The 21,344-nt window shown below is 45.9% G+C and overlaps 2 protein-coding genes across 9 annotated transcripts in view; one reads left to right on the top strand and one right to left on the bottom strand.

The window, feature by feature from the left end:
* The first annotated feature begins 2,039 nt into the window (after positions 1 to 2,039).
* Positions 2,040 to 17,318, top strand: ZXDC (ZXD family zinc finger C). Of its 2 annotated transcripts, XR_012247813.1 has the most exons (11): positions 2,040 to 3,037; positions 6,155 to 6,307; positions 6,471 to 6,549; positions 10,324 to 10,454; positions 10,637 to 10,801; positions 11,159 to 11,832; positions 13,398 to 13,479; positions 13,600 to 13,760; positions 14,190 to 14,291; positions 16,277 to 16,359; positions 16,468 to 17,318. XR_012247813.1 is itself a non-coding variant. In XM_073644958.1 (10 exons), the coding sequence occupies exons 1-10, from the start codon at positions 2,044 to 2,046 to the stop codon at positions 16,552 to 16,554; spliced, it is 2,628 nt and encodes an 875-aa protein (XP_073501059.1). In that variant the 5' UTR covers positions 2,040 to 2,043; the 3' UTR covers positions 16,555 to 17,318. The 2 variants fall into 2 exon arrangements, 1 of the variants encoding a protein (XP_073501059.1); XM_073644958.1 differs by lacking the exon at positions 16,277 to 16,359.
* Positions 17,319 to 17,887: 569 nt separating this feature from the next.
* CFAP100 (cilia and flagella associated protein 100) overlaps positions 17,888 to 21,344 on the bottom strand; it is a 214,772-nt gene continuing 211,315 nt past the window's right edge. The window contains exons 11-17 of one of the 7 annotated variants that reach the window (XM_073644959.1): positions 20,964 to 21,066; positions 20,781 to 20,880; positions 19,766 to 19,917; positions 19,486 to 19,621; positions 18,542 to 18,744; positions 18,330 to 18,423; positions 17,888 to 18,209 (exon numbers count right to left, since the gene is read on the bottom strand). In XM_073644959.1, the coding sequence (XP_073501060.1) occupies positions 18,099 to 18,209; positions 18,330 to 18,423; positions 18,542 to 18,744; positions 19,486 to 19,621; positions 19,766 to 19,917; positions 20,781 to 20,880; positions 20,964 to 21,066 (899 nt within the window). In that variant the 3' untranslated portion in view covers positions 17,888 to 18,098. The remainder of the gene's footprint in view (positions 18,210 to 18,329; positions 18,424 to 18,541; positions 18,745 to 19,485; positions 19,622 to 19,765; positions 19,918 to 20,780; positions 20,881 to 20,963; positions 21,067 to 21,344) is intronic. The other 6 variants (XM_073644960.1, XM_073644962.1, XM_073644963.1 and 3 more) reach the window with 6 other exon arrangements.

Genomic DNA, 21,344 nt, shown 5'->3' with positions numbered 1-21,344 from the left:
CGGGGGAAGGGCAGAAGTCTGGAGAATAAGGGGCAGCGCTGGGAATATTGAGGCTTTACAGAAACTTCATGGATTTGTCAATAAAAGTGTAACAACTTCTGAAATGTTTAGAATTGTCCATCATTAACCAGAGAAACAGCCGACTAAAAAATCTAAAACACTTAAGCTGCAAAAGTGAAAAACAGTCAGTCTCAAAACTTTTGGCCACCACTGTAGATTTCCAACAAATAAATTGGAATCAGAAGAAACCATGTAATGAACTATCAGGAGCGGTCATGTGACCACAGACCTGCAAATCCCATCAACCCCTTCCTGACATGTAACATACGTGTGCAGCACATGATGGGCGCCGGAGTACCTGCTTCATCCACAGCGGGCGCCGGCTGCGTTATACGGTCAGCACCTGCCTGTAGCAATGACAGCTGGCGGTGTGGCGCCCCTGAGGGTTCAGTCGCCACAGGGGTACTGCACCTCAGAATGAGGTGTGGTATCTCCTCTCCCAGGTAAGGATGGAGCACCTCACAGGACCCCAACCACACACTCAACACTACACCACTCCAGTTCTGTAGGGGTCCTATAGCACCATGGTGCTGCCCTGGGCCTGAATGGAGGAGTTGGGGGGAACCAAAGTTAGGGGGAACCATGTAGTGAGTGAGGGTGGAGGAAGCACTTTACTTAGGCACTTATTAGAATCATATATAACTGGAGGCCATCTTCATAACGGGTCTTTGGTCGTGGGTTTTTGGTACGGCAAGTCAGTACAAAGCTGCTGCCAGCTGAGGGTCCACGGTTCCCGGTCTCAGGCCTCGAGACTGGGGGTCGGGGCAGAGTTATAACCGGCTCTGTCCCCGTTCAGGGTCCAACCAAGAAGGCCCAGGAGGGGAGCAGAGGAGATAGGCTCCACAGGCGAAAGGATCTCAGGGGGTGCGGACGGAGCGGAGTCGCCATCTGTATGCCCTAATCTGAGTTTATCCAGAGGGACCCGGCCTTATGCCACGTTCTCACCACAAGTCACCAAAAAGGGGACCCAGTCGTTCCGGGAGCTCTACGCTACCCATAAGGGACATCGCAGTACCCGTACGGGACTCAGTGGGGGACACAAGGCGGGAGAAGTTCAACAAGAGAGGAACACACTATAGCGGGGGTCCTGTCAAGCGCTTCTGAACTACCTGGAGTGTGCTGAGCCCCACCCTGGCGGCCGCAGCTCGCCGTGTGACAGCAGAGAGGAGCTCTGAGCTGAGAAAGCACCACCGTGAGTAAAGACTTGGATGACTTCAATTACTGCCTCTGTCTGCTCTTTCCTCCGCGGCTCTGCACCCGCCAACGCTCCATTCTGCAACACTCTCTCTACGCTGCCCTGAGGCCCCGCTCCACCTGTGGGGAGCCGCACCAACTAAGCTGCCTGAACACCGGCCTCAGAGGACTGTAGCAGCGCTGGTGACTCTCACCAGACACCACGGGGGGCATCACGAACATTCCCCCCTTTCCCCCCCTTCCCTTGCTTTTAAGAGTGACCTCAGGGTACGGCCCCGGGAGCCGACCACCGCGACATCCCCCAAAACCAACAACAAGGCCCGGGCGCCGAGTCGTCCCCATCCCCTGGGCGCGTCAGCGGCAGGCACTTGTGTCGCCATCCTACGACCCTGCAGGGTATTGCATCGTCGATCAGGCGGGCGCAGCCTCAAGTCCTATAGAGGGACTAAGAAATAATTACTAAAAGATATTGAGAAAGAAAAAAACTTGAAAGGAAAAATAGTTGTGGCTCCGAGAATATGGAGGAATGAAGCACATTTTTATTTAAATTTTATTTTTATAGAAATAAAACATAAAAAAAAGATATAAAACTGGTGGTGCCATAACCTGCCACAGAATAAAGATAATGCCGAACACAGGAATAATGAAGAGTTTACATGATAAGGATGAAAAAAAACTCCAAAAATGAGAGTGAAAAAACAAAATAGTCCGGGCTGGCTGTTGCTAAGTAACGGCAGAGTCGGCGGATGGATACGGTTACCAGACATCGCGCTCCCTGTGAGTCGGCCTATGCTCTCTCCTTCCGCGCGAATTACATGCTACAGGGATACCAAGATGGAAATCCAGGGGCCGACGGGGCAGCGGCAGCAAGATGGCGGCTCGGGGCTCCCTGAGGGAGAGTCGCCGGCGGGGGAGGACGACGAGGAGAAGTCCGGGCACCAGAAGGACGCTGGAAATGTTCGTCCCATCTACATGGTGGTTAACCTGGGCTCTGTGGCCCCGGAGCTGCCGCCGCCTCCTCCTCCTCCGCCGCCGCCACAGAGGCCCTGCTCGGCCTCGGAGCTGGCTCTGCCCGGGTACGTGACGGTGCTGCTGGAGAACGGTCTGCTCACCCTGGGAGGAGGCAGCAGGGAGGGCGCGGAGAGCGGAGCTAGGCCGCAGCCTCGGAGTGGGAGCAGCAGCGCGCCCGCCACCCCTCAGCAGAGCTGGGCCTCCGAGCTGTCACCTCCGGGGGAGCCGAGCAGCAGCTCCGGGGCGGCGCACAGCTTCTCCAGCCTGGAGGACATGGTGCTGCGCGGCCCGGTGGACGAGCAGGTGGCCGGCTTCCTGGTGGGGGACATCGGGGAGCTGCAGGTGAACCTGGGGGAGGCGCTGGACCTGGCCCGGAAGGGGGTGCTGCTGGTGTTCCGCTGCCCGCAGCCCGGCTGCGCCAAAGCCTTCGACCGTAAGCAGCAGCTGAAGGTCCATTTACTGAGCCACACGGAGGAGCAGCGGCCGTACAAGTGCCAGGTGCAGGACTGCGGCTGGTCCTTCACCACCCTGTACAAGCTGAAGCGCCACCTGCAGTCACACGACAAGCAGCGCCCCTTCTCCTGCGACGCCCCGGGCTGCGGCAAGAGCTTCACCACCATCTACAACCTCAAAGCCCACCTGAGAGCCCACGAGCAGGAGAACCTGTACCGCTGCGACACCTGCAGCGAGGCCTTCCCCACCACCAACAAGCTGGGTGCGCACAGGAGGACGCATTTCGAGCCTGACAGGCCGTACAAGTGTGAATTTAATGGTACGTGCCAGACGGATGTGTCTCGGGGCGTATTATCCGTAAGGAAAGCCTTGGAGTACTATGGATCATGTGGTCAGGCCATGGTGTAATTGTTGCAAAGATGTGAAACACAGTAACTTAGCAACCGGTTTGTGTTGCAGCTCTTGTTCTGTCTGATTCAACCTCTGGTACAAAGAAGTGCTGCAGCAGCCACCTGATGTCCGGCAGGTATCATGCATGAGAGATGCAGCTACATGTGGTGCGGTACCTGCCGGAAACTGGATGCTTGCCTCGGCAACTGTCACTAGATGTTAGAAACTTCGAAGCAGAAATAATGGGTTTGTGCAGCAGTCCTCACCATTACCTGATCGGTCGTCAGCTGCGGAGATGCTGCGGCACACTGGGATGAAGAGGACGGTTACCTAGGCAACAGCTCCACGGAGAGATTGTATCATACCGTGAATGAGATGCTGCAATCCGATGTCTTGTAGTTTTGTGCATGTCGGGCAGCAGAGTCTGATGCCGGTAATTATCGTGCATGTGTCCTAATAAGACGTGCCCGATACCTGCTGGGCATTGCACTGGTGCTCAGGAACCGCATAGTCTTTGTGCAGCAGCATCTTACATGCACGATACCCACCGAGCAGGTCATTGTCCCGTCTGATGTCAGATCAGGTAGTTACGACACAAACTCTTTACATTTCTGACGCAGGACATGCTTATTTTATGTACGGTGGCAGTCTGATTGTCCATCTGCGATAAGTGTGTGTACTATGGGCCTACAGATTAGATTTATAGGATGCATAATAAAGATTATTCATTGTATGGGAAAAAGTTCTGCAACTTTATTATATGCATTGTGTGCCTATTCCTCACCATTTTCCAGATCTTTGACTCGGTTACAATCAGAGGCTGAAAATCCTTCCATACTTCTCACAGCTGAGTTTCCTACAGATATATTCAGATGAATACTTCAGGAGCTAAAACAGTACTGAAATACATATATAACCTACAAAAAGACTAGCAGTGAGGCAGCCACAAATAAAATTTAGTAAACTTTATTGAAGACCTATATAAAACAAAATATATTAGACATTATTAATACTTTATAACTTACCCACATCTGTGATTTATATTAGTATGAGCTTTCAGCCACTAAATCTAAACAATAATGACTGCAAGCTTGAAAATGGTACATAAAACACAAAAGTTTGTTAGAAAGCTGGATGGTGCACAAACTGATAATGGAGGACGAGCGTTTGCGGGAATGTCAGTTCCCGATTATCGTCGTGTATACATAGGCTGCCTATCACCTGATGAACAAACAAAATGCTTGTTTGTCGAGTGATTTGATTTCTATTCTGGCATAAAATTGTTCTTATTGACAGCACTTCGCTCCGTGTAATCAGGAATCGTGCTGCCAATTACATATATGGGGCCAAAACAGAGGCTGTGGAGTCAGTAAACCAAATATTCCCACAAACTGCATTGAACTACTGTACCCAATTTTATACCGACTCCACCAAAATGGCCTCCGACTCCGCAGCCCTGGCCAAAACAATCGTGTTACCGCTCGTTACGTCTCCCTCGTTGCTTCATCTGTAATGAGCGTCAAACAACTTGAATGTTGCTGATTTGTGCTTGGTCCTGGCCTGAAATTGGCACTGTAAAGTACCGTTACTTTGCGTTGTTTTAGTACATGCATATTTCCCATGACCATTTTGTAGCATCATTTGTGTTCCTCTGTTACACTTCTTGGAAAGTGTGCTCTGGCGTATTCTCAAACACATCTGATTTGCTGTGCTGACTCTGCACCTCAAATCCATGCGAATTTACAGTACAAGGCTATGTTCCCACTTTGCATATTTGCTTCGTTTTTTTTTCTGCAGGAAAAACCTGCTCTCTTGGCAGTAAAGAAGCTGCTTAAAAAAATCAGGTTTTGCTGCTTGTTTTTTTTTTTTTTTTTTTTTTTGCTGCATTTTTCATGCTGATAATTTAGTGCCTGTTCCTGAGTTTTCTGCACCAAGAACGCAGCAAAACCTGATACCTGCCTTTTTTGCTGTATTTCTGCACTTATTGCTTTCTATGGGTGAAAAAACGCTGAAAGTGCCATGCAATGTGTGTGCATGGGATTTCTGAAATGTCTGAGCTTTTGCTGGTACTGTAAAACGCAGCTTTTAATTTGCATAAAAAATTGTCGTAAAATTGCAATGTGTGAACATAGCTTAATACAAGTGGATTTCTAAAACCCTTGTTCCTTGGAAATGCAGATTTTCCCAGAGTATTTTTTTTTTTATAGATTTGGCATTGGAGGTGCCGTTGATTTGCCACGGTGCAGTTATTCTATCGTGTCCCTCCTCATCCTGCTAGTGTAAATCCGGTGCTGACCATTTATACACACATCCTACTGACACGGGAATGATTAAAGGGAACCTGTCATCTGATTCACGGCTGCCCAAACTGCAGGCAGCCTACATCTGATGGGGATGTTTTTCTCTGCAACACTCCGGTGTTGAATCAGATGACAGATTCCCTTTGATGCCCAGTTGGCAATTTATTAATCCATTTGCAGGAGTAAAAACTCTTCTAAGTGAAGGTTCTCTTTAAAATGGAGCAGCAAAACACTTTTTTTATGCAAAGGTTACTGGACAGTGAAAACATCCAGCGTCCTGATGGGAGTAGCTGGTATTCACGACCCCGGATTCACCAGCTGTGTAGTTCAGTTTGGTGTTGCGCCCAGCTGTGCTTAGATGGAGAGCGGAGCGCTCGTTCCGGGGCGGAGTGCCTCCTCTTAGTACTGCTGGTGTCAGCAGGGCCAACCGTTCATTAACAGGTTTTGCAGACCTTGTTATATTTCCTTTCACTGACTCATCTGCACCAGTCACAGATGGCAGCGAGGGCTGAAGAGGAAAGAACACTGGGAGTTCGAGAGGAAATCTGTAGATATATCCTCCTAAAGTGATCTCTAGCTGGGAGCCATGCAGTATTAGATGTGGTGTGTAGTAGGAGGTTGCACCCAGGCCCGATTTGATGCTTACAGGTTATGGTTTTCTATAGAAATCCTTTGTGATATTTTTTTTATTGCTGATGACATGAACAGTTGTCATTTTTGAGACTGAACACTTCTGTTCTTTGTAGGTTGCGACAAGAGTTTTATTACAGTGACTGCATTATTCTCCCATCACAGAGCGCACGTACGCGAGCAGGAACAGTTCATCTGCTCTTTCCCCGGCTGCAATAAGCAATACGACAAGGCGTGCAGGCTGAAGATACATCTCCGCAGTCATACAGGTATGGCGTCTTGTCAGGGACAGGGATTAGGTCTGCTCCATATTTAAGGGCGCTCACCATTATTGCCTGTTCCTCACCTTTTAATAATCTGTTACATAAAAACTATAATAATATTTGTGTTTGTCGTCACTGATTTCCACATGTAACGTTTTGCTTCTTTCAGGTGAGCGGCCTTTTATCTGTGACTTTGAGAGCTGCGGCTCGTCCTTCACAAGCATGTCCAAGCTCTTAAGACATAAAAGGTATCTTGTAGCAGTCGTGTCTCGCTGACACATAACTGATGTTAATGTTTTCTATAAGTTCCCAGTAGTTTACGGCTGTGTTCATATTAGGTATATAAGCTATTTTCAGGTTTAAAAGTAGCAGCATTGTGGATGAGAGTTTATAAAAAACAAAAATCATATACGCTGCGGATAAATTTGCAGCGTGAATAAACTTGTGGTACAGACTTTCTGTTCACAGCCAAAATATACTGCGGATTTTCATATATTTTTCACCCTCCTTTGCAATGCAAATCTGCAATATTTCTGCAGTGAAATCCGCAAACAAATATCCCTCAATTTGGTGCATTTTTTACTTCTGAGGATAGCTGCAGCATGTCAGTCCAGTGTGGATGTACCCTAAACAGTTGAAAGTTAAAGGGGATCTCCAACTTTATAGTTACTTTTTCTTACATATGGGGACATGTCAAGTCTTTTAGATAGATCCTGAGGTATCGAATATATAGTGGTACTAACAAGAACATCTACTTTCCTGTATTGTGTATGTGAAACGACCAAGCTTTCTGGCACCCCAATCCTTCTTCCTGGTATGCATGCCGCCCCCCCACTGATCCATCTTCATGGTATTTATGGCACCTTCATTACTCTTCCTGGTATGTCTATCCCCCTTCATCCCTGTATGTATGGCCCCCGCTCATCCCTCTTCCTGGTATGTATGGCACCGTTAATCCCTGTCGCCAACAGAGCTAGATGCAGCGCTGGAGGAGAGAGGAGGTGAGTATGATTGTTTTATTTTTTTTTCTGTGCAGCGTGACTGGGATGAAGGGGGCCATACATACCGGGATGAAGGGTGCAATACATACCAGGAGCTGCGCTGCAGGCACAGTGTGCTGGCTATTAAGGAAAATGAATATTAACTGCTTTCCACGCCCATGGGCATTGGGAGCAGTGAATATTCATTTTCTTTAGCAGTGGGCAGAGTGTAGGCTGCAGCAGGCGGCTGCGGTCTCCTGTACCCCGCTACTCCGCCGCTGTCGCTTCCCCCCTCCCACAGCCACAGTATTTATGTATATCGGACTATAAGACGCAAATTTGTGCAATTTGTCTCTTATTACAAATAATCTCTGTTCTGAAGAATGGATGGATTTTTATTCTAGTTTATTGCTCGTTGCCTAGGTTAGCTGCCACTTCTGATATGTGCGAAGGGTGGTCTGTTTCCTAGTCAAGGAGCGCAGTGCTTATTGGCTTTTCTGCAGAGCTTGTAAGAGCTGCTCTGAAAGTGGCAGAATATCTGGATCTGGGCAGCTTCAGTGTCCCTGTGCTTCTCCGATGCTGCCGAGGCAGAGCTGTCTCTGCTTGCATAATCAAAGAGGGCACCGTTCAGACTAGGAGCACAACTATGCCACTGACCCAAGCTGCCAATCATTCAGGACTGTACAGCCCCCTACTACCACCCCAGGAAGCTGGAGGCAGAGGAGCACTGCACTTTAGAAGAAAAATCTTGAGACAAACCCTTTAAAGCACACCTGTCAGCAGGATCGTGCTTAGTAAACCACATACACTGTCAGGTGGGTGCCGTTACCCTGAGTAAAATGACACCTTTGTTGTTGAAATTCGTCCTGTGGTACTTTTAGAATATTTATTTATTTATTCAATCACCCATGACAGCACCATGAGAGAGGGGATCCGCCCACCATGGACAGGAAACCTACAGGCTTAAAAGGGCGGCACCTCTGTCCTTGCCTCAGTTTGGTTTCCTGTTCTTGATGGGGGAACCTGTCAGGCTTACCTAAAGAAGATGGAAGACTTCCTGTCCCAGGCCCGACCGGCCAGTTCAGGCAGGGATGCATTCTCTGCCTCGACTGGTGCTTGATCCCTGGAGGTGCCACGGTGGGCTCAAGGGCGCCTGCTCCGTGAGCGAGGGAGAAAGGAGCTGGCCTTCCTTGCCTGAGGATGGTCGCTCAGCGTGGCTTGGATGCGGGGGATTCCTGAAGCTCCACACTCCCCCATGAGACAGCAGGAAGGTGGGACGTGCGACAGGCGCGGCCGAATGATGTGGCCGACGACGCAGGCCGCGCGACGCACAGAATGATGGATGCTTCCGCGTGGCACGGTTGGTGCGTCCGGGTGACGCAAATCAAAGATGGCGGCCCGCATGGTCACCCAGAAGTACGGGATCTTGGCTGGAGACGTGCTGGATGGGCGTGCCTCGTCTGGGGGAGGGGTTCCCTGCTAGGGGACTTATCCAGGCCACGTATAGGGTCTGGTGACCTAATGGTACCGGGCAGTGGCCAATATAAAAGAAGTTGGCTCCACTGCTGGGGTGCTTCCCAGCTATTTACATGATGTTCATGATGAGCCATTACGAGCAGTCGGGAAGTACCCGAAGGTCTGAAAGCCCATTCATCTCGGGCAGTGGCGACTTCCTGGGCGGAGAATACTGACGTCTTCATAGAGGAGATATGTAAGCCTGCTACCTGGTCCTCTCCCTCTACTTTCTACAAGCACTATAGGTTAGATATGGGTATCTCTACCAATCTCACCTTTGAGAGAAGGGTGCTCCAGGCTGTGGTCCCTCCCTAGAAATTTCCTCTCTGTAATTCTCTCGTGGTGCTGTCATGGGTGATCAAATAAAGTCTTCATTACTTACCGGTAGCGGGATTTTTCGGAACCCATCACAGCACCCTTATATTCCCTCCCTTCACGTTTGTGGGAGCATTCCTTTAGGTATATCCGACCTCACGCTTAGGGGCTGAAGAAGAAGAAAAGAGAAAAAAAAAAAGTAAATGTACGTTGTTGTGAATTAGATTGTTGTTGTACTAACCTTGGCGGTCCCCCTCATGCTCTGCAAACCAAACTTAGGCAAGGAGAGAGGTGCCACCCTTTTAAGCCTGTAGGTTTCCTGTCCTTGGTGGGCGGGTCCCCTCTCTCGTGGTGCTGTCATGGGTTCCGAAAAATCCCTTTACTGGTAAGTAAGACTTTTCATTCCTGACATAATGAGATGCTCGTGCTTCGGGGCGGCCTTTGGGGAGGGGCTGTAACTGGTGCTCTGCTTATGTATTCATATGTACAGCTTCTGACAGGTCACTGTGCTTTAGGTGACTGCCTACTATTTTAAATACTGCCTGTGTAATTACGGTACACATCAAGAAATTTTGCCTGCTGCAAACCAGCCCCGCTGCCCGCGCATGCGCAGTAGCATCTCTGGGTTGCCGAGAGATGCTACTGTGCAAGCACGGCCAGTGGCGCTTTATTGCTGCAGGCAAATTTCTTTTTCCTCCAGCAAAATGCTACCGCTAGCACAGTAGCATCTCTCAGCAAACCAGATATGCTACTGTGGATGCGTGGGCGACGGGGCTGTTTTGCTGCAGGCAAATTTTCCTGAGGTGTACCACGATTATACAGACAGTATTTAAATTAGGAGGCAGGTCACTGAAAGCACAGTGACCTGTCAGAAGCTGTACATATGAATACATAAGTAGAGCACAAGATAAAGATCCTCCCCAAAGGCTGCCCCGAAGCATGGGCATATCATTATCTCAGGAATGAAAATAAAGATTATAAAAGAACCACAGGACGGATTTCATCAACAAAGGTATCATTTTAATCAGTGTAACTGCGCCCACCTGACAGTGTATGTGGTTTACTAAGCACAATCCTGCTGACAGGTGTTTTAAGTAATTTTGTTTTGAAATACTATCCATGCTATTATTAATACTACTATCTACATCCAAATAACACAGTAATATTTTGACAAACTATCTCTCACATCCTTTATATTCTGTCTGCTTCAAGGAAACACGAGGATGACAGACGTTATCCGTGCCCAGTAGAAGGCTGCGGAAAATCATTTACACGAGCAGAGCACTTAAAAGGTCACAGAATTACTCACCTGGGCACCAAACCTTTTGAGTGCCCTATAGATGGTAAGGATTCACCTCATTGGTCACATTTCTGCACTTTACACCTGGGCTCTGGCACTGGAGATATTCCTTGTCTGTACAGTAGTAAATGTGGGCAGGTAGAATCCTTACTTATAATACAATGGTGTATGTTGTATGATCAGTGGTACGGTCTATCCTTAAGATTCCTTTTGACACTTTGCCAGGTTGTGGAGCCAAGTTCTCGGCCAGAAGCAGCCTGTACATCCACTCCAAAAAGCACCTTCAAGATGTGGACGCCTCGAAGACGCGTTGTTCAGTGTCCAACTGCAGCAAGATATTTACATCTAAGCAGAGCCTGAAATCTCACATGGTGAAGCAGCACGGCCACGGTAGGTTCATCTGTAATCAGCACAAGCTTTATGAAAAAGCTCCTGTAGATTTCCTACCCTTATGTATTAATATGTTTTACAGTGATTGAAAATGTCTACCCCCAGGATAGGGGATAAATGTCTGTTTTCAGGGAAATTAACGTATCACTAATGGGAGCATTTCTCATTTCTGGCTCCTCTCTTCAGTAGGGATTGCATGGAGCGGCATGATCGTTCCCCTTGTCATTACGGTCTATGTCTATAGGACTGACGATAATCCTGTAGCACTGTACTCCATTATCTCTGTCCCATGGACATTCTCATGTAGGTCTTATTTACTTTATTACTAATATTGCTTCCTTTTTTTTTGTATTTTAGATCTTGAAGCTGCAAGTTCCCTCACCCCCAGTAGTGAACTGACAAGCTCAGGGCAAAGTGACTTGAGTAATCTGGATCTCTCCTCTCTATTCTCCAATGTGTCCTCCAACGGGTCTGGAATCTCTGCAGACCTGACTCTGGTTAACTCTGGGATACTGACCATTGATGTGTCTTCTGTAAGATCTACATTGGGGGGCAACCTGTCAGCCAGCAGTAACTCTCTGGTTCATCCTGTGGACCCCTTGGTATTGGTGTCCAACAGTGATAATAACAGCAGCCTGGATAGCTCCCTCCTGTTAGGAGCAGCGGCGTCCATCCTGCAGCAAGGAAGCCTTCAGCTGGATGATGTACAGACAGTAAATGCAGAGGCTTTGGGATCCTTGGCGTCTTTATCTATGAGAGGGTCCAACCAGGATATTCATGCACTTACAGCCACAAATAATCTTTCTATTGATTCCACTACGTTAACATCTTCAGTCACACTGGGGACTAGCGACTCTATACCCGAATTGTTGACTCAGACCAAAGCTGACAGAAGCCTTATGCCAGCATCCGAGGTTGTGAGCCAACAGGAGGGGAGTAAAGTGGTGACGCAGTTTGTGTTTCCTCAAACGGGCAACTACAGCTCTCAGAAGGACATGGACTTCAGCCCAGGAGCTGGAAACGCTATATTGGTAAGACTGCAAGACTTCTGGTTTCTTTATTTATATAGACTTCCATATATCTTATGTAAAAGTTTTATTCATCAGTGCAGCGACCTGGCTTAAGGTCAGGAACCCATTCTGAGCCCCTCCGCTCTTAAATGGCGTTTTCTGTATTGTCCAATGTCCTTTTCAGGAGGAGAAGTTTGCAAGGAGTGGCCACCAATAAGCCATAGCACTAAGGCATGAATGACCGCCAGACACTAGGCTTCATTAGTTTATAGCTCACGCATGAATAAAACATCATTTTTTCAGGTGTGCTTACCATCTTTGTAATTCTGTGAAGATCAGCTATGCTGAGCTTCAAAGCAGGTAGGGATTTACACTACATACTGCAATACTGTTATATTGAAGTATGTAGTATAAGTGATTGGAAGATCACAGGTTCAAGTTCCCTAAGGACTGAAAAGCAAAGTGTGTTATAAATAAAAAATCCATATCTTGTATATTGATTTGTTCATTTGTTCGAACTCTCCACCCCTCCCCTGCACTTTAATTAACACAGTTATAACAGTCTGATCTATCAAAACATAAGAAAATTAATAACCCACTCGGGAAAATAATATAAAGAGGCTGAAAAATCAAAACGCCAGAAATGTTTATTTTCTTTTCTTTTTTTTTTTTTTTTAAGGAAAAAAGAAAATAAAGATTATAAAGTGTCGTGTATAGCCGAAAATGGTATCGATAAAACAGATTATCACACAAAAAACGAGCCGTCATATAGCACAAGTGAAAGAACTAAAATATTACAGGTCTCTGAATATGGCGTCACAAAACTCCCAATTTTTTTTTTATAATACATATTTCTGAAATATTTTTTTACTCCGTTTAAATCTATGTAATTTGGGTATCACCATAAACGTACTGACCTGAAGAATCATGATTCAGAGTAACTTATGCCGCAGATGTACGCCGTAAAAACAAAACACAGAAAGCCATGGCAGAATTGTTTTTTTTTTTTTCTTCTAAATTTCACCATGCTTAAATTTTTTTTCTCCAGTTTTTAGTGCATTGAATAGGAAAATGAATGGTGTCACTCAAAATTACAACAGATGGAAGGGGTTAAAAATAATGTATGTCGCCCCCGGATCCACAACCCTGGCTCCAATACTCTCTCCATTTTGGATCATTACTTGGCGTCTGGTACCAGTTGTCATAAAATCGCCCTTCATTAGCAACGGCAGGAGACGAGCTCTCAAGTCTATTATGTTTTCTTGCTCCTGAACCCTCGATAATCATCAGCTGTGGCTCGCTGTGCCCGGCCGCGCTTATTGGCAGCTTTTCACTTCCACATAGGTAGAAAGTTGTCAGGTAGTGGTTGGAGGGCAGAGGGAGCTGCAGCTCCTGGCTACCAGGACGCCGCACTAGGCTTCCACTGTCACTGATACAATAGCCGCCATAAAATTTTTCATCAGTGACCTGGCAATGAAATCTGAGTCTCTCACTATTTTGTGCTGCACTCGGTTTGGTAATAGATTCTTACTTGTTGGTGCACTTTTGTTTGGACAAGCTGTAAAGCCTCTGTTCCCTTTCATTAGGAGAGTGGTGGCTCAGCGAGGACAGACTACAGAGCCATTCAACTGGCCAAGAGCAAAAAGAAGGGGAGTGCGAGCAGCTCAGGTTAGCAAATCACCGATATTACATGTGCTCTCTTTCGTACCAATGATTGTCCAGCTGCTCGGTGCAGATGTGTTATAGATGAGGAAACTTTACTTATAACATATTTATTTATATCTAAAGGGACTTCACTTCCACAGAGGAAAAGTAAAGTTACAAAGGTACAAAATCAAGCCGTGTCTCCTGCTGGCAGCCGATTTAGTAGCAGTGTTTTGTCAAATGGCGGGCTGACGTTACGGGATCCAGCAACAGGAGCACAATATGTGCAAATCCAGCTTCTTCAGGTAGGTATCCACGACCCTTGCCTTCCTTTCTTTGATGTAGGCAGCAAATGAGCTTAAAGGGGCTCTCCACTGTCGCCCTTCTGTCCTCACTGTTACAGTAAACCACGTGGTCTCTATACCACTCTCTATCTACCTCTGTACCTTTTTAATTGAAAACATTTCAAACATAGAAAAAGTCCAGCAATGCAGAGATAATCCAGTAATACTCACCTTACTTTAACCATTATCAAAAATACAGGAGCTCATGAACGGGCCCACGTTTCTGCAGATATAATTGTGGCCAACAGCATTGATTGGAAATATAGTGCAGCTACGTTCTCTGTCTGGGACCCCAGGACAGTAAATGGAGAACCTCCTTTAAGTGCTTATTAGTGTGTAACGTGTGGGCTTGATGTTGCACCTAAATTTAATGCTTTGTCGTGTCCCAAGGATGAGCCTCCAGGGGATGGGGACCTGCCCTTCCAGCTGAACGCCCAGTCACCAGCCGCACACACACAGCTGACGGTTGATTTACCGGTGCATATCCTGCAGGTACGACGGTTTGTGTCTTTTATCACATATATACAGAAAGATGGCAGCTTGTATGTTATATTCTCTTAGTTTATAAGTGAAAGGAATAGTTTGTGATTTATGTCCATGTGAGAAAAAGTTGTATTTGATTGTTAAAATACCTAAAATTTAGAACTTTATCAGTGTTGCTCAACCTGCAAGACCTCCAATGGTCAGCCCCGTGAAGGGCTGTGTCACTCATAGGATTGGCTGTGACAAGCGCTGCACAGTAGGACGCTGAGCCCTTCTTGTGCTGATCAGCAAGTGGTCACCTTATTGTGCTAATTACAGGGGTCTCGCGGGTTTAACTCTCACTGATCAAACATTGACACCCTACGCAAAAGAGAGGCTATTATTGCTAAAGTTCCTGAGCTCCGATTTAAGGATGTGCACACTATATCTGGACCTATGTTCGATGGTATGTCATAGATTTCTTGACATATATATATATGATGCAATGCTCCGACCTGTGTCGCTGTATGTGCACCAAGTGGTATACGTAGACCATGAGGGTCCCATTCAACAACATTCACATATACAGGTGCATCTCACCAAATTAGAATATCATCAAAAAGTTTATTTCAGTTCTTAAATACAAAAAAAGAAACTCTTGTATTAAATAGTCATTACAAACAGAGGGATCTATTATATAGAGTCATTACACACAGAGGGATCTATTTCAAGTGTTTATTTCTGTTAATGTTGATGATTATGGCTTACAGCCAATGAAAACACAAAAGTCATTATCTCAGTAAATTAAAATAATTAGAAAAAATCACCTGCAAAGGCTTCCCAAGCATTTTAAAAGGTCCCTTAGTCTGTTTCAGTAGACTCCACAATCATGGGGAAGACTGCTGACTTGACAGATGTCCAGAAGGCAGTCATTGACACACTCCACAAGGTCCCAGAGTCAGGAGGAAGAGTGGAGAGGCCACAATCCAAGCTGCTTGAGGTCTAATGTGAAGTTTCCACAATCAGTAATGGTTTGGGGAGCCATGTCATCTGCTGTTGTCCTACTGAAATGTCTGTTCAGTAAATGCCTCAATACTTGGTCGCGGCTCCTTTTGCATCAATTACTGCATCAATGCGGCAATGTGGCATGGAGGGATCAGCCTGTGGCCCTGCTGAGGGGTTATGGAAGCCCAGGTGGCTTTGATAGCAGCCTTCAGCTCGTCTGCATTGTTGGCTCTGGGGTCTCTCATCTTCCTCTTGACAATACCCCATAGATTCTCTATAATAGATTCTCTATGGGGTTAAGGTCAGGTGAGTTTGCTGCCAATCAAGCACAGTGATACTGTTGTGTGTAAACCAGGTATTGGTACTTTTGGCCGTGTGGACAGGGGCCAAGTCCTGCTGGAGAAGGACATTTCCATCTCCATAAAGCTTGTCGGCAGAGGGAAGCATGAAGGGCTCTAAAATGTCCTGGTAGACGGCTGCACTGACTTTGGTCTTGATAAAACACAGTGGACCTCCACCAGCAGATGACATGGCCCCCAAACCATCACTGATTGTGGAGACTTCACACTAGACCTCCAGCAGCTTGGATTGTGGCCTCTCCACTCTTCCTCCAGACTCTGGGACCTTGTGGAGTGTGTCAGTGACTGCCTTCTGGACACCTGTCAAGTCAGCAGTCTTCCCCATGATTGTGGAGCCTACTGAAACAGACTAAGGGACCTTTTTAACAGCTTAGGAAGCCTTTGCAGGTGTTTTTTTTTGTTAATTATTTTGATTTACTGAGATAATAACTTGTGTTTTCATTGGCTGTAAGCCATAATCATCAACATTAACAGAAATAACCACGTGAAATAGATCACTCTGTCTGTAATGACTCTATATAATAGATCCCTCTGTGTGTAATGACTCAATATAATAGATCCCTCTGTGTGTAATGACTCTATATAATATAGGAGTTTATCTTTTTGTATTGAAGTGAAATAAATTCTCTTTTTGATGATATTCTAATTTAGTGAGATGCACCTGTATCACACAGGAACCTCGATGGATTGGGTGAACAGAGCTCTATGGATTCGTTTTGACTTGTATGCCAAATGTAAGACTGATACATTGTGCATGCCGCATTAATTGCACCCAGAAGATCAAATTATCTACATGCATAATTAAATAGTCCCTTTTTTTTTTTTTTTTTTTTTTTATCTAGGAGCCTCAGGTGTCAGCAGACGACGATGCAGCTTCAGACAATTCCCAGTTTACAGGAAGCACAATAAACCTGCAGGACCTTGAATAATCTGACGCCGCGCTCGATCAGGAAAGCAACGTGTTATTCAGAGCCGCCAGCCGTCCGCAGTTCTCTTCCGTTCACTCCAGTGTCACATGGGATTTAAGAGATGACGTCCTGCACATCCGTTCCTCTGATTGTGTGACATTTCCTTTTGCACTAGGTTTTTATGCTCCTTTTGCCATAAATGACTCTTTATCTTGAAAGTGCCCAAACTCTGCTTTGCAAAGTTTCTCCTCCTGTTGGACATCATCATCTGCTGTCTCCACCTGGAAGGAATGGGAATCGCCTGAAGCATCTTCTGGATAAAGTATCCTGCAGTCTTTTGGGTGAAATTTTCTCGTTAGCAGAGGATTGCCTTCTTATCCAAAAAGTATTTGATCTGTTCACCGCAAATGTCATCTCTCCAGTGATAGTGTGCACCTACCTCCGGAGCGGAAACCGTTCAGTCTAACTTCCCCCAACCATGCACTGTCCTCCTATGAAGACTGACTGACTTTTACAATATAAAAGAAAAAGGCTGCGGATAAGACTGACCCAGCGCCAGGAGTTTGTAAATTATAATATCAGGTATTTATTTGTGCTAATGCAGGAACATTTTTCACTTGCGGTTTTCTTTTTTTTTTTTTTCCTGTACAAAGTTGTACAAATTTAGTATTTATATAACACCTTTAATTCAGAGATTTCCTTTATCGCCCTCTTTCAATTTTTTTTTTCTTTTTAATAGGTGCATTTTTGGTGAATTCAAGTATTAAAAGAAAAAAAAATAATAATTCTGACCTTTAGTGATTTGTCTCGATATCAGTATGATGGTGCAGGCTGCGTCCGTGATGTGTGTCAGGACAGGAACTGATGACGTCCCGTTCTTTGGCCATGATTGTTGAGGCTGGTGGTGAGTGGCTGCAGCGGTCAGATGATGCTAATGGTCACATCTGATGAAGACTCATTCTAACCAATAGCCGCCATGCCACAAGAATTGTATGTTATCGTTGCCGGTCCCACAACAGCCCATCAAAGCATCCATCGCTGGATCACGGGATTTAGAGCAGATGCGTATAATTGATTTATTACTTTACTATCTTTGCTGCTGCCATCACCGATCAGGTCCCGTTCCCATATTGCATGGCACCGTGCTCGGCTCTCTTCTTACATCTCAGATGTGTAACTGCTGCTCGACCTAAAGAGGTACCATGGGACCCCCAACGATTAGACACCAGCTACCTTTAAAACGACAACAGACGTTAAGTAACTGGGACGAATGCTCATTTGTCTGTCTGGTGTTCACCCAAACTCACTCATATTTAGCTCAATCGAGCTTCCATGTTTATTTCAATGGAGTAAGAGTACAAATGGCCTGTGATCGCTTTAGGTTAGGCATAAATGTTTATTCTTTTCTCGAGCTAGCTGAATTTTGTGAAAGCTGTAATACGACATTATTATGGACGCTTCTTTTTATTTGTTGTTGCCGTATGTGAGTGTTCATGATGTCTCACTATAAAAACCACTGTTCTGCAAACCACAGTGCTGGAGAAGAAATGCTGAGGATTCTGGCTCTAGGTGAAAAAAAGCAAAGTCTCCTCCTTCTCTTTGTCAGCATCTTGGTCTTTCTCAATTTTGGGTTTCATTGCTGGTGGATCAGATCGTGTCATCAGTTTCCTGCCAGTCTGTCGAGGGGAAAAAAAACGAAACTGTTTCACCGTGACTAGATGCATTTAGTAATACTGCCCAGGACTCTAGTCTTGTGTCTGCACTTTGTCCTTGTAGTACATAGTATGTACACTTACTGTTTTCTTGGGGTCGGCTTGTGCTCTTTCTAAGGCGCGGCGCAGTCTTTCCTCCTGGTGCAGCTTCTGCTGTTTAATTTTTTCATCTCTCAACCTGAGAATAAGAAATATGCAATCAAATCTTCTAGCACATAAACTTCCTTATGTGCAAACAAACATAATGAAAGAGTACAGTAAACCCAAGTAATAGCCAAGCTCCGAGCCCTCCGCACCTCAGCCGCCGCTCCTTCTCCTTTGCTTTTTCAGCAATCTCCAGCCTTTCCTTTGGGATGGCTTCTATGTTGTCTAAGAGCTCCTCCACCTGCTGCTCCATCATGGTTAACATCTGCAAGGCGTTGAGATTAGCTCGGTTTTCCTTTATGCAGGCCTGGTACACCTCCCCCACTTTCTTAGTGAGAGATGTCAACATATTCTCCTGCAAAATGAAAATGAAGATACCATCGCTGTCACCACCAATGTCACAGGAAAACATTTCATGAGAAACCATAAAAGAAGATTGGATTGTAAAGAAGGAACGTGCTTAAAGGGTGAATTACTGTACAGGACCAATGCAATGTGTTACGGTGTCCATTACATTACTGTTCCTGAGTTACATCCTGTATTCTACTCCAGAGCTGCACTCACTATTCTGCTGGTGCAATCACTGTGTACATACATTACTGATCCTGAGTTGCATTCTGTATTATCCTCCAGAGCTGCACTCACTATTCTGCTGGTGCAGTCACTGTGTACATACATTACATTACTGATCCTGAGTTACATCCTGTATTATACTCCAGAGCTGCACTCACTATTCTGCTGGTGCAGTCACTGTGTACATACATTACATTACTGATCCTGAGTTGCATTCTGTATTATCCTCCAGAGCTGCACTCACTATTCTGCTGGTGCAGTCACTGTGTACATACATTACATTACTGATCCTGAGTTACATCCTGTATTATACTCCAGAGCTGCACTCACTATTCCGCTGGTGCAGTCACTGTGTACATACATTACATTACTGATCCTGAGTTACATCCTGTATTATACTCCAGAGCTGCACTCACTATTCCGCTGGTGCAGTCACTGTGTGCATACATTACATTACTGATCCTGAGTTACATCCTGTGTTATACTCCAGAGCTGCACTCACTATCTCTACATTCAGTGTTACCTGTTCTTCAAAACTGTACTGTCCAAAGGCAAATACCCGACACTTCATTTCCAGATCTACCGCCCGCTCCTCCTCCCGCACAATTGCTGCCTGCAGATGAGTGATCTGAGCCTTCAGCTGTTCGGTCTCGTTCTCCCTACAACAAAAAAGTTGGGAAATTAATAGATGTTTAGTTCTGACTGATCCTGCAGCCGCCCCCCTTCTGCCCTTTACTACTGTCATTAGTTTGGCAAGAGGGAGTGAGCCAAATCCACAACACAGGAGCCGTTTGTATTCTTACATTTTCTTCTCGGTCATGGTGATGGTGTGTTTGATCTCCTCTAACGCCTCCTCTGTTTCCTGCGAGTTCTGGATCAGCGATAGGTTCCGTTCCTCCATTTCTGAGAAGATGTCTAGAAGTTGTTGTGGATCAGTAAAGTACAACTCCGGATCCTGGAGAAAGATCCGTCATCAGCATCCTCCTACCTCATCCTCAAATCCAGCCGTGGCGGGGTGAGTGAGTGACCCCCCTGGACACCAAACTTGGAACCCAGAACTAGCTGGGCTGGTAGTAACCCCTCTTACTACCCTCGCCAGCAGTTATTAAAGGTGGTGGTCAGTTTTCAGCTGATTGTTGGGTGACCAACACCCGGCATCCCCAGCAATCTATCTTCTACTGATGACTTCTCCTACAACTAGACCATCAGTTGTGAAGTCCTGGACAACACCTTTAACTCCCATAGACCAGGACCATTCAGTTGTAACCCTTAAGCTGCCAGGAAACAATATATTAATGATGATCTGTCACCAGGTCAAAAGTGGCTAGTTTTTTGCTCTAATCTTTTTTTTTTTTTTTTTTTTTGTGGCTTTCCCTTGTTTTGTTTTTTTACAATCCGCCATACAGTTCCAGAGATATGGGCCTTCTTATTTAGTATAAGTTGTATGGGCTTTATCAGGGGTGTGTGGCCCATAGAATCTTTGGGGGTGTGTCTTTAGGCTACTCTGCATTATTACCTTGTGAGCCACGCCCTCTTGGTAAAAACCATAACAAATAGCACTAAATGAGGCTCGTATCTCTGGACCTGGATGGCGGTTTGCAAAAAAAAAAAACAGACAAAAAAATGGAATATTCGGAAGCAATGGGAATAAAATAACAGCACAAATGAGCCAATTTCGGTCTGGGGACAGGTCTGTTTTAAGCTTGGTGGTTTTAAAAGTTCATAGTGACTCTAAGAAGTTTTTGGTGGTTATTTCCCCACAGTAAAGTTTAGACTGTACAACCCCTTTAACGTGTTTTTAAACAAGATTTTTCTTACCTCTTCACTGTCGGAGGACACCAACATTTCAGAACTGTTATAGTCTTCCGGGACTGTTATACTGCTCCTGGAACAACCCAAAGGTGCCCGATAATCCCTGCTGACATTTGACATCTTATCACCCTCCCTACTATGAAGGTATGGGGGGCTTCCTCCGGTGGCTGAGGCATCTGTACTACTCACACTTTTTTAGAGGCCACGGTTTTCAGGCTGGATCTGGACGGCTGACGGATGTCCCGAGCGGAGTCACGGCTTGCCAGCGGTCCAGACGATCGAGACTCTGATTCTGGATAAGAAGAGGGATACTACTGTGCTGACCCTGTATAGAAAGTCGGCCGTAGATACATTGCGTCACATCTGCACACATGTATCGCCTCAGCCACCGACTGGCAACTATAGATAAATGGGGATCCCGGGATATCACGCCTCTATTCTACACAGCCACTGCTGGGAAATCTATCTGCAGATTTGGATTTTGACTTCATGGGACCTGATGATGGCCCATTATCCACTTCTTCTCATGTTATCATCCCTCACCCCAATACTACAAAACACGTCTCTCCA

This window comes from Phyllobates terribilis, unplaced genomic scaffold (assembly GCF_046119375.1).
Source record: "Phyllobates terribilis strain yellow unplaced genomic scaffold, ASM4611937v1 Scaffold_8__6_contigs__length_399053987, whole genome shotgun sequence".
NCBI lineage: Eukaryota > Metazoa > Chordata > Amphibia > Anura > Dendrobatidae > Phyllobates > Phyllobates terribilis.
This window is presented reverse-complemented; position numbering and strand designations above follow the sequence as displayed.